We start from the raw sequence: 14,540 nt of genomic DNA on the forward strand, positions 1-14,540 counted from the left end.
TTGCTGGCCCGGATCAGGCGAGTGCAGGACACGATGTTTCCCTGGGAGGAAGTTGACATGGATTATTGAAACAGCATCACCAAAATCAACCCCGAACGCATCCAGCACAAGCCGGGGAAGTTGAGGTTGGATACAGGCTCTGAGATTCTGTGAGTCGAGGGACTGCGGCAGGTCCTCGGGATGTGATCTTGTAGTAATGCTGCAGGCAGAGATTAAAAGTAAAATGTGCATTTAGGGGCTTTTTTCACTGTTGTTTAAAATTTCTTGGCTTTTTACACTAAAAACAACAGAACCTTTTCTTAGAAGATGAAGAGGGGAATCAGGCATCCTGAACTGTCAACTACAAGATGAGTTTATTTTTCCCCCACTTGACTTTGACTCAGTTTTGGATATTGGGAGATTTCAGAGTTTCTTCCATTTTCTAAACTGTTATGTTTTCTTTTTTTCCCTTCCAGATTGAAGTTCATAACTGGTGTGTCATTTCTCTCTTCCAGTCTTATTTCTCCAGTTAACTCCTGCTTCTGTGTGCTTTTAGCTCAAACCCTTCCCATGAGAGAGAAATGGTCTTCGTTTATACTTACATTTGTCCCCTAAGAAGCACATAAACCACTTCTAATTTATTAAGAAATACAGTCTTTGTGATGTAAAAGACAAGCCAGCTGAAAAATAAAGCTATGGATTGCTTTTCTGTGAAGGAAACAAGCACAGCACTGGTTCAACCTGAAGGGCAGGCAAGCGGCTTCCATGAAGTTCGTGTAATCTTTCTCTGCTGCGAAAATACGGATTAATCTGTGCTAAGGCACCGTTTGTGGCTTATTGAGGCAGGTAATGTCGTGCACGTGAATAGCAGGTTCTCCCGGTCTGGTCTCATTCTCTTCCCGGCTCTAGCGGTGCCATCACACTGGCTCTGCCGTCGCTCTGCTGTATTTGCCATCGTTAGGTCAGCTCTGGCCCGTCAGCATCGTGGCACCAGATGCAGCTCTGCTGGGAGAGGTGGTTGCCCATGCGCGGGGGGTTCGGGGGGTTGCGTGGCTGTTTATCCCGCTGTGGAAAAGTGGGGAAGTCGCTACGGGGCTTCTTAAGGTTTTGGCCGCCTTTCCTGGTGGTGGGATACGTCTTGCTGTAGCTTTGGTGGTTACAGGTTGTGAGAGCTCTAAGCACACATGGGAAAATGCGGAATGGCAAGATCCTGAAGGCATGGACTGGAAAAGCGTGTCAGGGCAGGGACTGAACCCTTTGTGTCCTCGAGGAAGAGGATATAGAGTTGACCAAGAAGGCTGATGGTACCTGGGGGGCATGAGGAAGAGTGTGAGCAGCAGGTCAGGGAGGTTCATCCTCCCCCTCTGCTCTGCCCTGGTGAGGCCACATCTGCAGAACTGGGACCAGTTCTGGGCTCCCCAGTTCAAGAAGGACAAGGAATGACTGGAGGGAGTCCAGCAGAGAGTGACAAAGATGCTGAGGGGTCTGGAGCATCTTTGTGATGAGGAGACACTGAGAGAGCTGGGGCTGTTGAGCTGGAGAAGAGAAGCTGAGAGGGATCTGATCAATGGGATCAATATCTCAGGGTGGGTGTCAGAGGATGGACCAGACTCTGTTCATGGTGCCCAACACCAGGGTGAGGGACAACGGGCACAGACTGAAACACAGGAGGCTCCATGTGAACATGAGCAGAAACTTGTTTGCTGGGAGGTGCCAGAGCCTGGCCCAGGCTGCCCAGAGTGGGTGTGGAGTCTCCTGCTCTGAGACATTCAGACCCCCTGGACCCCGCTGTGTGATCTGCTCTGTGACCCTGCGTGAGCAGGTGGGGCTGGGGATCTGCAGAGCTCCTGCAACCCAACTAGGCTGGGATGCTGTGAGGAGCGTCCAGCCCGACGGGAACTGGACTGACAGCAGCTCTTCCCCTGCCGGCCGTGCAGGCGCATTCCCTGCCCCAGGCCTCCCTGGGATGAGCACTGTTACAGTTTGAAATCTGATTTCTCCCCGTTTTGAATCAAAGTAGGCATCTCTAAATTTTCTTCCAGATATTACATAGCAATTCTAACTAAACTTTTCAATTCGTGGTGTAACAAGCTGATGATGTGTGGTTAACCTCAAGGGTAGGCGTGCTGCAACTGCTTTTGCAGTTTTAATCGGTTATCATGAAGTCAGCGATAGACTGAAGGAAACATTCTCCTGCTGTTCCCAAAAAGACAGAACAAGGGGGCAAGGAGCAGAACTGGCTTGGCAAATAGACGTGCAAACAAATCCAACTTCATTTCTAAAGCATTTCTCTGCAAATAGGGGAGTGCAGGAATCTCTTGTAGTCTTGGCTTTAACACCTATTTCTTTGTTCGAAGCTTTGAGAGCTTTAGTTCTGCTTCAGCCGAAAGCTGTTTGGGTTTAGATTTGAGAGGGGTGGGAGGAAAAGCTAAACTACAATTCTGGACTGTTCTCAGCTTTTATTTCCTTCCAGTTTTTCTTGTACTTCCCTGTATACAAATCAGCCGCGGCCTGTGTCTCCAGAACAACTAGAAGTGCAGCCTGAGCAAGCATTGGCAACTTATTTGGGAGAGAGAGGGACAGGGGGATTTTGCAGTGCTGATATAAATTGTGGACTGAGGAGGGGGTTGGTGGCGCCTTTGGAGCTTGTTGGGTGTCGCTGGGTGGGGGTCGAGGGCTGTGGCGCCGCCTCTGCTGGAAGGCTCTTGGAAAACTGAGCGTACTAAAGGGATTTGCACGGTGAAATAGCGGGCTTGAAAAATATAAATAGGCAAGTTAGGTTCCAGATGGAATATCTGTTGGCAGAGTCGTGCTGCCCGGTGTCGAGCGGGGCCGCTGGGTTGTTCCAGCTCCGGTTTGTCTCCAAGCGGAGCATTATTATTTGTATAACAGCGTAAATGGTGCTTTATAAACCGAGGAGAACGCAAGTTCTTCTTGGCATGCGATTCCCAGTGCTGAAATAATATTTTGCATCCTTGTGACTCATGCCCTTTGACGGCCTGCCCGCTTCAGCGTTGTGTGGGCGCTTCTGTGTTGATCTGCTGCATGCATTACTGCTACGCTCCTTCCTTTTTTTGGTGGAGAGCTGGAAAATCCGTTTATTCTGAATAAAATGAAACCGCCTGGCAAGTGGCTGCGTAGGATGGGGGAGCCCTCGAGGTTTGGCATTGCTGGCCATGCCGCCTCTCTTCAAAGGGGAGCTCTGAAGAGACTGGGCTCATAAACAGCATTATTATTGCATTGTTGCTGCTGTTATTAATATTTCACTAGAGGACACGGCTGCAAAGAGCAATGAGGTGCATCGGGCCCAGTCAACGTGGGTTTATGAAAAGCAGGTCCTGTTTGACCAACCTGATTTCCTTCTACAACAAGGTGACCCAACCGGTAGATGAGGGAAAGACTGCGGGTGTTGTGTATTTAGACTTCAGTGAAACCTTTGACACCATATCCCACAGAATCTCCTGGAGAAGCTGCAGCTCATGGCCTGGATGGTGTATCTGCGATGGGTAAAGAACTGGCTGGAGGGCCGGGCCAAAGAGCTGTGGTGAACGGAGCCAAATCCAGTTGGTGGCCGGTCACGAGTGGTGTCCACAGGGCTCAGTATTGGAGCCAGTTCTGTTTAATCTCTTTATCAGTGATCTGGATGGGGGATCGAGTGCACCCTCAGTGAGCTCAGAGGTGACACCACGTTGGCTGCAGTGCTGATCTGCTGGAGGGCAGGAGGCTCTACAGAGGGATCTGGATCGATGGGCTGGGGCCAGTTGTCTGAGGTTCAACAAGGCCAAGTACCGGGTCCTGCACTTGGGTCACAGCAACTCCATGGATGCTGCAGGCTGGGGAAGAGCAGCTGGAAAGTGCCTGGAGGAAAAGGACCTGGTGGTGTTGAACATGACCCAGCGTGTGCCCAGGTGGCCAAAAAGGCCACCAGTATCCTAGCTTGTATGAGGAACAATGTGGCCAGCAGGACTGGAGAAGCGATTGTGCCACTGTGCTGGGCACTGGGGAGGCCAAACCTTGAATCCTGTGTTCAATTTTGGGCCCCTCATCATAAGAAGGACATTGAGGGACTAGAGAGAGTGAAGAGAAGGGAACGGAGCTGGTGAGGGGCTGGAGCACAAGCGTGATGGAGCGCCTGAGGGACCTGGGGGTTCAGCTGGAGAACAGGAGCTGAGGGGAGACCTTGTGATCTCTGAACTGCCTGAAAGGAGCTTGGAGCCAGGGGGGTCGGGCTCTGCTCCCCAGGAACAAGCGCCAGGAGCAGAGGAAACGGCCTCAAGTTGCGCCAGGGGAGGTTGAGGTTGGATGTGGGAACAATTTCTTCCCCAAAGCGCTGTGGGGCATTGGAACAGGCTGCCCAGGGCAGTGCTGGAGTCACCATCCCTGGAGGGGTTCAAAAGGCATTCAGACGAGGTTCTCAGGGACATGGGGCAGTGCTGAAGTTGGGTTACGTTTGGACCTGATGATCCTGAGGGTCTCTTCCAACCAAAACGATTCCATGGTTCTATGAGAGCCCATGTGGCTCTGGTATTTTCAGGGGAGCTGGGCCGGGATGTTTTTGCGGGTGATGCGATGGGTTTTTTCCCCACTTCTCCAGTTATTGTTTCACGGGTATGATAACTGCTGCTCTTCACCTCGGCTCGTGGTTTCAATAAATCTTCCACATCTTACTAATGCATCTCTTTCCCTGCAGAAGGAGTGTGATAAAACCCAGAGGGAGGTGGGCACAGCGACTGTGTAGTTGCTTTGTGGAGTGAATTGTGCTGCTGTTCACTCCCAAAATCTGGTGCCTTTTGAGTACTCAGAGAAGCAGCAGGTGTTTCTCATGTCCCAGCTGTTTTTCAGTCATTTCCTTATAAAACTTATTAAAATGGCTGATTTTAGTCAGACATACCCTCTGCAAAGAATTTTCTCCGAGTGTTGCAACTCATTTTTCCAGATGTTGGTCATTAGAGTGCAGCAAACTCGCCTTTTGTATGATCTTGTGGCAGATAAGGAGCCTCAGAAGATGTGAGATAACGGTTTGTTTTGGCAGCGGGGCGGTACCACGGGTCCTGGGCTTTCCCAAGCGCAGCAGGAACAAAACCCTCCTTTAGCCTTCTCATTTTCATCCTCATCCTTTTCCCAACGTGTGAACTTGAACCTCTTGCTTCTTTTTGAATATTGAGTAACATGTTATATAGTAGGCAACGCTTTTCTAAAATAAAGTTTGAAAAACAAAGGGGTGAACAATGTGGTAGGAACCTCGAAATCTGGGGTGACGGGGCCCCGCTGTGTTGCAGCTCTGCTGTGTTCACACCAGGCCCATCCCCGGAGTTTTCTTTCAAATTGGGGGTTGTATCCTCGCTGGGAACCGCAGGGTGCGCACCACGCGGGTCCATCCGTGCCGGCGCTGTGGACACGGTGATGAAGTGCAGAGCTTGATGGAATATACTGAAAGTTTTGCAGAGGAGGGACACGTGTGGATGCAGGTTTGGGGAAGACAACAGTATCTTGATCACAAAGGCTCACTGCAATGCTTTTTACCAACAGGGAATAGAAGTCAGATCCTGGTGATGTGTCTGTTTGCGGGGGGGGAAAGAATAAATCCCATTCTGTGGAAGGCTGTCTCTTCATCTGTGCTTGGAAAACAAACTCATGTGCCATCAACCCATAGTCTAAATAATCAAGACTTCGGAGAACATCTAGAATATGCCTTAATAGTGGCTTGGTGGCGAGAAGTTTTGGTAATTGGTGGCCAGGAGCCTGTAAGCGAAGGCTCGTGTGACCGTGTCCCCGCTGCCCAGCGGGGTTGTTGCAGTAGCTGAGAGGCCGCCGAGCGCCGTCCCTGGTCGTGGCTGATTACGGACAAATGTGACGCAATCAGGATCCAAACAGGCCGTGTCCTGGAGGCGTCTGACCTCCTGCTGGCTGTGCGTGGTTAAACGGGGAGGATCTTACACACAGTCTCAGTCCAGCCCTCGGGACGGGGCAGGTGAGCTCTGAGTGCTGCTGCGCTCTCGGTCTGTGTGTTGTGCTGTTGGAGGTGTGCGAGGACATTGTTCCTACTGTGAATGCACCTCATAATTCCCCGTGATCGCGATTGCTTGGCCTCAGCCTTTCCTCTTGTCGTCTTCCTCATCTTGACTGCAGCTTTTCTTTGTGGCTTTGATCGAGGTTTGTCTGCCCTGCTGTGGTTTCCCTGTCTGGGAGAAATAACCGATCGCGCTGCAGAGTCTGAATATGCAGAACAGAGCTGGGGGACCCTGTGAAGCTTTAATAGAAGATTCACAAATTCACAGGATATTGTCTCTTGATTTTTCTTTTATTTTTTCCCCCTTTAGGGTCTGTTTTGCTGTAACCCCGGGGCAGGTCCGTCCCACAGCAGCTCTGTCTGAACAGCCGGTTAATGCTGCAGGTTTTACAGCAGCTCCTTTAACTGCAAGGCAGGAAACCGAGGAGCTGCGTGGGCAGTGAAATATCTTCCTGTGCGATACCTACCCAACTTCAAAACGCTTCAAAAGCCGGTTTGTGGCATCAGGTTTTATTTTGAGTGCCGGGTGTGTGATATAAAGTGCTGTGTCGCTTTTCTGGCTGCAGAGGGCTCGCTGCGCCCCAGTTTGTAGGACCATTCAGGTGACACCGGGCACAGGGCTCGTGAGGTTTCAGCCCAAGGGCAATGCGGGAGGTCTCACCCAGTTCCCTCCTCTGCCCGTGGACCTGTCTTGTGAAGCTTTAGAGCCGCCTCCAGCTGATGGATCACACGTGGGCAGAGCTGTTTACTGGTTTTTGGGTACTTTTCAGGTGTAACTTTAAAGACTTAAACAGCTGATGCACAAAATCATGACCTTTTTTTAAAGAACAAAGTAATGCTGCTGTTTTCAACCCTCAGCAGAGAGAGTGCGTTTAGAACAAAGCTGAACAACGAAGCCCTGCAGCAGTTTGAGACCAGAGCTCGGGGTTTGACTTTGGATTAAACCATTTCTGTGACCTTTTAACAGTAGCGAGGGCACTTCAGGCCACTCGTGTGGATCTTTAAAGGGCGGCAGCATCTCGGGGTGCGTCACGACGGGGGGTGCGAGTCCCCGGAGGCCGGAGCTTGGTTGTGGTGGAGGAAGCGACTTTTTGGATGTGTCTCCCTCAAGAAGTTTCTGTTTAGATTTGGGAAATCCAGGTTTTGTGGTGCGAAGAAAAGTATTGATGTTTGGAAATGCCCTTTAGTAGCTGAAAACCTTCAGTTCGCTGGTGACGTTCACAGGCTCGTATGATTAGAAAATGCAGCGTCTGCATACCCAGATTAGCTCAAATAGATCTGGCCGGGTGGCCTTGCTCCTGGGTTAATGTTGGCTTGGGTGATCTGTGCACAGTTACTAGCAACATTAAAAATAAAGAAGGTATTTATGTACAGATGGGTTGGTTATGTTGGCTAAACCACTTGGTTATCTCTTGGTGGCACTGCAGGGAGGTGCCGGGTCTGGGTTACGGCAATCGGGGCAGCGGGAGGAACAGACTGAGCTGGCAGCCCTGCCAGGAGGTGGTTTTGTTGGTGGAATTGTTCCAGGAGAGCTAATCTGTTCAGAAGCTGGTGAATATGAGCTGCACCCCGCGAAGGTGGAGCTGCTTCTAGTTCCAGTTTGCTCTGGATCCCGTCAAAGCCTCGGAGCATTTACACCAGCTGATATTCATCGGTAGAGAGGCCAGAGGGCCACAACCTGCACCTCATAATTCCCCGTGATCGCGATCGCTTGGCCTCAGCCTTTCCTCTTGTCTTCTGCCTCATCTTGACTGCAGCTTTTCTTTGTGGCTTTGATCGAGGTTCGTCTGCCCTGCTGTGGTTTCCCCACCTGGGAGAAATAACTGATCGAGCAGCAGGGTCTGGATATGCAGAACAGAGCTGGGGGACCCATTAGCTCCTTGTCTTCTGTTTTCAACCCCATGTTGGATGGTATAAACTGGGCCACCTATCTCTGAAGACTGACAAGGGGGATGTTTAGGGGGCTTTAAGGCATGTGGTTTGCAGATGCTGCACCGGGAGCAGCGCGGAAGCACCAACCGCTCCCCGAGGAACCGGCTCATCGGGTGTCACGTTCGGGTTTCGGAGTCCTGGTGCACAACTTGCTCTTCTGCGCCAACTTTCCACAAGCAGCGTTTGTTTTTCTTCAGTTTGTGTAACCTCTGCAAACTCAGCCCTTTAAATCCTGCATCTGCTCAGGAGCTGAGAGTACAAAATGTTGCTGAGAAGAGACAAGTGACTTTTCTGCTTTATTTGCTCATGCTATCTGCAGCAGTAGAGGGGACACTGATAATAAACCTCATGTCTCAGAGGTTCTTTTCAACGAGAACGAATCGCCTCAGAAATGAACAGCTGCCTAGAAGAAAAAAAACAAGGCATAGTTAAAACCAGCTGTTTGGGTCTTGATTCAGACTATGAGTTTTTGGTTGTTTTTCTGGAATATCGGGCTGGGTTCGATGAGGAGGCTGCGCTGATGAGCTGGGTCTTTGGGGAAGGGACCGGCTTGGCTGGACATCGCAGTTCATGTTCAGCTGGGTACAAGCTGGAACCGGAGTGGCCGCAGATGTTATCTTTGGACTTCAGTTACTTCCTCACTAACCATATCCCTGAGAATCTTGCTGCTTTTCCTTTGTGTTTGCTGGATGGCGTGAGGCAGATGTGAAAGCAGCGACTTCAGGTTCCACCCTGGGATGGACCCAGCGAGGAAACACCGAATCACTTGTACCACAAACAGGCGCGTTTGCTGACGATTCCCCATCGCCGACAAGGACGCGGCGCTGCCCGGAGCTGCGGGACGTGCAGCACAAAGAGCCCCCGTCTCAATCCTCCCAGGACACAGCGAGTGAGCGCAGTTTGATTCCAACACGCAAAATGGACCTTTTTCCTCTGGACTTTAAAAATCAACAACATTTTGGCTGAACAAATGGAACTGACCCTTTTATTAAAAGCACACATCTCAGCGAGAAGCTTTTAAAATTGAAAGAGCTCCTTAACTTGCAAACCAGCTGACTTAAGTCATTCCAATGGCGTTTATCATCTGACTTTTTGCTCCTTAAAGCTGGCGAGCTTGTGGGCTTGATAAAAGGGAGAGCGATGAAAAAAGCGGCTCTAGCCCTTTGCACGGGTGAGAGAAAAGCTGAGTCAAGGCACTTGTTAAGTTCATTTTTAAGCTGATGGAAAGACTCCCATTTGTTTTGGTGGGGACTGACCTGCCCAGAAGCTCAAGCCCATTCCTGTTCAGACGCTGAGGGTTACAGATCCTTATCAGGAGCAGCTTTAATCATAAAGAGATCTGGACAGGTGAAGCCCTCAGCTGATTAATTGGTGCTTAATTTCCAAGATGCGAAAGTACACTTGTGCTTCCCCAAATCAAATGTTTTCAGGGCTTCAATCATGTTCTCCTCCTGGCTTTTTGTTTTCTTCCTCCATAATCTGGCCAAACCTCCAACCAGGAACAAGCCCTTATTTCCTTTAGCTATTTCAATTTGATTTAGGCTTAGCCGAACCTGCCGAAACTGCAGTTTAGTGAGGGTATTTGACTCCTGTTGCACACAGAGATCTCAATACAAACCAAGCGTTTCTTTGGGTGGGATGGCAAAGGTTGCTTCACCTGCTTCTACCTCCAGGAGACAGAGATTGGAGATTTACCCCCTACATCCTGTAAATTAAACAAACATGTGTCTTCTTTGGCAAATTTTGGGGTTATTTTTGAGGCTTTGTTGTTGTGATTTGGCTCCTGTCCCCCCCCATACCTTTTCTCCTGTTCATTACTTTAATTAGAATTTCTTTTATGGGTTTGTTTCTCTCTCGAAGTCCAGGATGGGCCGCGTACATCCCACAGTCGTGTTTGTGGACACAGGGTTTGCTCTTTACCAGCTTTACGGTGTCGTTGGCTCCTGTTCAGCTTCTGACTCATTGCAACCCCAGCTCATTATTTCTGCGCAGCCGCCTCTCAGGGACTGAGCTAAAGGAGATTGCAGAAAACACGATATTTGGAGTTTGCAAAGCTTGTCTGTTGTGGGATGGAGAGAAGCCTGAGCAGGGAGGAACGCGCCTCATCCAGCTCCTGCTTTGTCACGTTGGGCTTTTGCTCTTTATCTTGTCCCTGATTCCTGGTTTGCTGCTCGTTCCTCGTGCTCTCTTTGCTGGGTGCATCGCAGAGGTGTGTCACGGTCCATTCGCTGACGGACCCGTGATGGTTCTTTTAACCTTGATCTCAGAGCACAAAGTTAAGGCGACCAAAATGCCGAGGGGTTATAATTCAGTCAAGCAGTGTTACTTTATTAATTTGACCATAAAGCGGCACATGATAGAGAGAAAAAGAGAGAGAAAAGGGAAAAGAAACGGGAAAAAGTAAAGGTAAAGATGAGAAATGAGGTTGTGTTTATCACCAATTGAGCTTCAGAGGCGTCCCTCTGGTCTCCGGTCCTCTGTCGTAGTTCGGGATCCTCTGGTGGGAAGATCTTCAGCGGTGTCCATTCTGGTCTCATCTTTTGTGCTTCTTCACCCCCCTCGCTCCCATTGTTTCAGGCCAGTCTCCGCCTAGACTTTGCAACCCAGGCTCGAAAGATCCACGCTTTCTTTTGCCAACGCTTACATGTCCAGCATTCAGGGGTCTTTCTCTGGTCCATTGGGTGACCTCAGGACCCTTGGCGAGCTGCTGGGCATGCTCCTTTTCCTTGGCCATTGTTTGGGGGAGCAGGCGAGGGACACGTGTAGCTGAGGCTGCAGGTGACAACACATCTTCTGGACGGCAGCGATTGTCCCTGGGTTGAAGAGACCCTCATGACAACAGCCTTCAGGAGGCTGGGGCTGGTTTGGCTGAAGCAGCAGGCAAAGTCCACACAGCAGCCATTGTGAGCAGCAGCCGCCTGTATAGGAGAAAACAGTGCGACACAATGCTTCTCCTCGGGCCTCTCTCCAAATCACTGTCCGTGCGTTCTTTCTGTCAGGGCCTCGGTTCTCTAAGTTCTTGATGGCGATGGTCAGGCAAATACTGCTCCATCTTCGGACCGACTCTCACAAGGTGCCAAAATGCGACGCTGTGCTTTGCTGTTTGCACCAAAATGTGACGCTGCACTTTGCCGTTTGCACCAAAACGTGACTCTCTGCTTTGCTGTTTGCACGTGTCTGTTGGAAAAATCCCGATTGGTTTGAACAGTCAGAAGGGAAAGGAGGAAAATGGTCCCGCTGCCCTTTCCGTGCGGCTCTGCAAGGATGTTCAATGCTTTCGGGTGGTTAAAACCCACGTGTACCACATGGGATGTGTGTGCGTTTCTGAAAAGAAATTAAAAATGGAAAATCAAAGGTGGGCTAGGGGCATTTTTTGAGGCTTTAAAGGGCTCGGAAAGCGCTCGGGCACAGCGGAGAGAAGGGCCGCCCTGAACTGGGCGGTTCAAGCTCAGTTTAAGTGGTTTAAGCGCCGTGTCCAGGTGAAACTTGGCAACTTTGGCAGCGGGTGTGAACAGGAGTTCTCAGGCCGGCTCTAGCCGGGCTGACGCGGGTCCCTGCGGTCGCCTTCCCCATCTCTGTCAGCACGATCACCTGAAACGCTTCATCAGGTTAAAGGGTGTGGACCAGGAATTCTCTCTGGGAAAGGCAAATCTGCAGTTCTGACGCTAAATTATGTAAGTAGGACACTCGGAGCCCTAATTTGATGGCAAAGCAGCCTCACGAAGCCGAGTAAAGGGGACAGAAGACGAGCAAACCCTGTGGTTGTTGGGGCCCCGCGGGGCTGGAGGAGGGTGGCGAGGGGAACCCTGCCTGGGGGTTTGGGGGTCAGGGGGTTCGGGGACTGGGCTCTCACTGGTGCTGTTCCTGCAGGTCTCCGTGCCGCCGGTGCCGGTCCCTGGGGCGGAGGGACTCGGAGCTGCCATGACGACGGGCGACTGCTGCCACCTCCCCGGCTCCCTGTGCGACTGCCCGGGCAGCGCCGCCCTCTCCAAGTCGGTGGAGGACTCGGACATGGGCCGCCCGCAGTACGTCACGCAGGTCACCGCCAAGGACGGCCGGCTCCTCTCCACCGTCATCAAGGCGCTGGGCGCCCAGAGGTGAGGCTGCTGCAGGGAAGGGGCTCGGAATGACTGTATTTGGGTTTTGTCCCCTTATTTTGGTGACTCTAGGGGCAAAGGGAGACATAAAAACCTTGTTTGTGAATGAGTTTGCCAGGGTGCCAATATTGAGTGCGAATCACAGAACGTCATGGACTGAAAGGGACCTGGAAAGCTCATCCAGTGCAATCCGCCCATGGAGCAGGAACACCCAGCTGAGGTTATACAGGAAGGTGTCCAGGCGGGTTGGAATGTCTGCACAGAAGGAGACTCCACAACCCCCCTGGGCAGCCTGGGCCAGGCTCTGCCACCCTCATCCCCAACAAGTTTCTTCTCATATTTAAGTGGAACCCCCTGTGTTCCAGTTTGCACCCAGTGCCCCTTGTCCTGTCACTGGTTGTCACCAGAAGAGCCTGGCTCCATCCTCCTGACACTGCCCCTTTCCATCTTGATCCCCAGGAATGAGTCCCCCCTCAGTGTCCTCTTGTCCAGCTCCAGAGCCCCAGCTCCCTCAGCCTTTCCTCACACGGGAGATGCTCCACTCCCTGCAGCATCTTGGTGGCTGCGCTGGACTCTCTGCAGCAGTTCCCTGTCCTGCTGGAACTGAGGGGCCACAGCTGGACACAAGATTCCAGGTGTGGTCTCCCCAGGGCAGAGCAGAGGGGCAGGAGAACCTCTCTGACCTACTGACCACCCCCTTCTAACCCACCCCAGGTCCCATTGGCTTCCTGGCCACAAGGGCCCAGTGCTGGCTCATGCTCACCCTGCTGTCCCCAGGACCCCCAGCTCCCTTTCCCCTACGCTGTTCTCTAATAGGTCATTCCCCAACTTACACTGAACCTGGGGTTGTTCCTGCCCAGATTCAAGACTCTACACTTGCGCTTGTTCTATTTCATTACATTTTCCCTGCCCAGCTCTCCAGCCTGTCCAGGTCTCTGATGGCAGCACAGCTTCCAGTGTCAGCCACTGCTCCCAGCTCAGTGTCATCAGCAAACTTGTGACAGTCACTCTATTCCCTCATCCAAGTCATTGAATACTCATTGTCCAGATGCTTCCCAGGCCTGTGTTGTTTTTGCGGGAGCTCACGCCACATATGCTGGTGCATTGGGACTCTTGTGTTCACCAAAACTCTTGGGCCAGCGGCTGCTCCAGCGTCACCCGCCACACACAGCTCTTGCTGTGAGCTGCCTGGTCCTTGCCAAGCAGGACACGGGACACAACTCATGGGGATGAGTTAAGGGCTGAAAGTGGAGCTCAACTCTTGCTCCAGGATGAATGTGGAGCAAAGACATGCTGTGGATTTGCAGCCCCAAGGAGAGGAGGGTGTTTGTGTTGCAGGAACCGCACTGCCCCGCTATTGCTAGAGGCGACGTGCGGTGGCTTCTCTTGCTCAGACTGTTTGTGATGTGACTTCCCAACGTGCCTTTGGAGCAGTTTCCAGAGCAGAGGACACTTGGCAGCATTGTTCAGTCACATTTTGTGTTCACTCCTGTCTGAACAGCTGTTATTTTTTATTTTATTTCAATGAATTTGGCCAAACGCTGATGAGGTGTGAAACTGATGGCTGCAAATGTAGGGGAGGAAAGCTGGATGAGAACTGAGGCAAACGTAACTGCTCCATCCAGAAGACCTGGAGCAGACCCATAAAAATGCGAGGGGAACTGAGTTTGTCTGACAACAGACAGTCTGGGTGAGACGTTGCACAACCCATTTAAACTTGCAGAGGTTTAAAAATCAGCTGGGGAAAACTGCCTGGGATTCCAGGTTAACAAAACCCAAGAGGATTCATCTTGGTGGGACACCAGTTTGTTCACTGGTGGGTTTCGGTCCCTTCCTGGTCACCAGCACTTGGCAAAGCGAAGGCGGGAACAGCATGACTGGACTGGAAAGATGAATTAGTGATATGGTCTCTGCAGCCTGGAAAGCTGTGTCTGAGGGTGGATGGTGTGGGAGTGCGAGCAGGCGCCTCCCCCTCCCAGAGGAAGGAAGGAAAATGGGCGTGCGATAAGAATTGCTTTTCTTGCACTGTCAGCAAATTTTCCCCCCTCTGAATTGTTTATTGGTAGCCAGGGTTATATTAATGCGCTGGAAATACAAAACTTCTCAAACAGGAAGAGAAGGGGTGAAATATCTTACAGATGCTTTTCTTAGGAAATAACATGTGTGAGAGCGCTGGGGGTTCGGGGTATTTTTGTCTGTCCCTGTCACTGAAGCTGTGTGGGCGGACTGGAATTGTGCTGCTGTGATACAGCTTTGGGGCAATGGGGTTAGAGAACCATCAGACAGTTCAGCCTGGAAGGGGGGTGTGGAGGACACCGGGTCCAGCGTCCTGTCGGAGCAGGGCCAAGGTCAAAGCCGGATCAGGCTGCTCGTCCGATGCGGTTTTCGGTATCTCTGAGGACGTTCCAGCACCGCTGCGGCTCCTGGTGCAGGGATGGGCCTGGCTGAATAATAAAAGGCACATGGAAATGAGAGAACGAGGCGCAGGGGTTCACCAGGGGTGCTTGGCAGGGGGTGCTGTG

General features: G+C 51.4%; 1 protein-coding gene across 6 annotated transcripts in view; it reads left to right on the plus strand.

Annotated features, from left to right (window-relative positions):
- MARCHF2 (membrane associated ring-CH-type finger 2) overlaps window positions 1-14,540 on the plus strand; it is a 47,541-nt gene that overhangs the window by 6,806 nt on the left and 26,195 nt on the right. For 2 of the 6 annotated variants that reach the window (XM_080359104.1, XM_080359099.1), the window contains exons 1-3: window positions 5,859-5,950; window positions 6,300-6,482; window positions 11,792-12,018. In XM_080359104.1, the coding sequence (XP_080215230.1) occupies window positions 11,843-12,018 (176 nt within the window). In that variant the 5' untranslated portion in view covers window positions 5,859-5,950; window positions 6,300-6,482; window positions 11,792-11,842. Of the gene's footprint in view, window positions 1-5,858; window positions 5,951-6,299; window positions 6,483-11,548; window positions 11,596-11,791; window positions 12,019-14,540 lie in introns of those variants that run through there. The other 4 variants (XM_080359103.1, XM_080359100.1, XM_080359102.1 and 1 more) reach the window with 3 other exon arrangements.

This window comes from Nesoenas mayeri (assembly GCF_963082525.1).
Source record: "Nesoenas mayeri genome assembly, chromosome: 25".
Classification (NCBI taxonomy): domain Eukaryota; kingdom Metazoa; phylum Chordata; class Aves; order Columbiformes; family Columbidae; genus Nesoenas; species Nesoenas mayeri.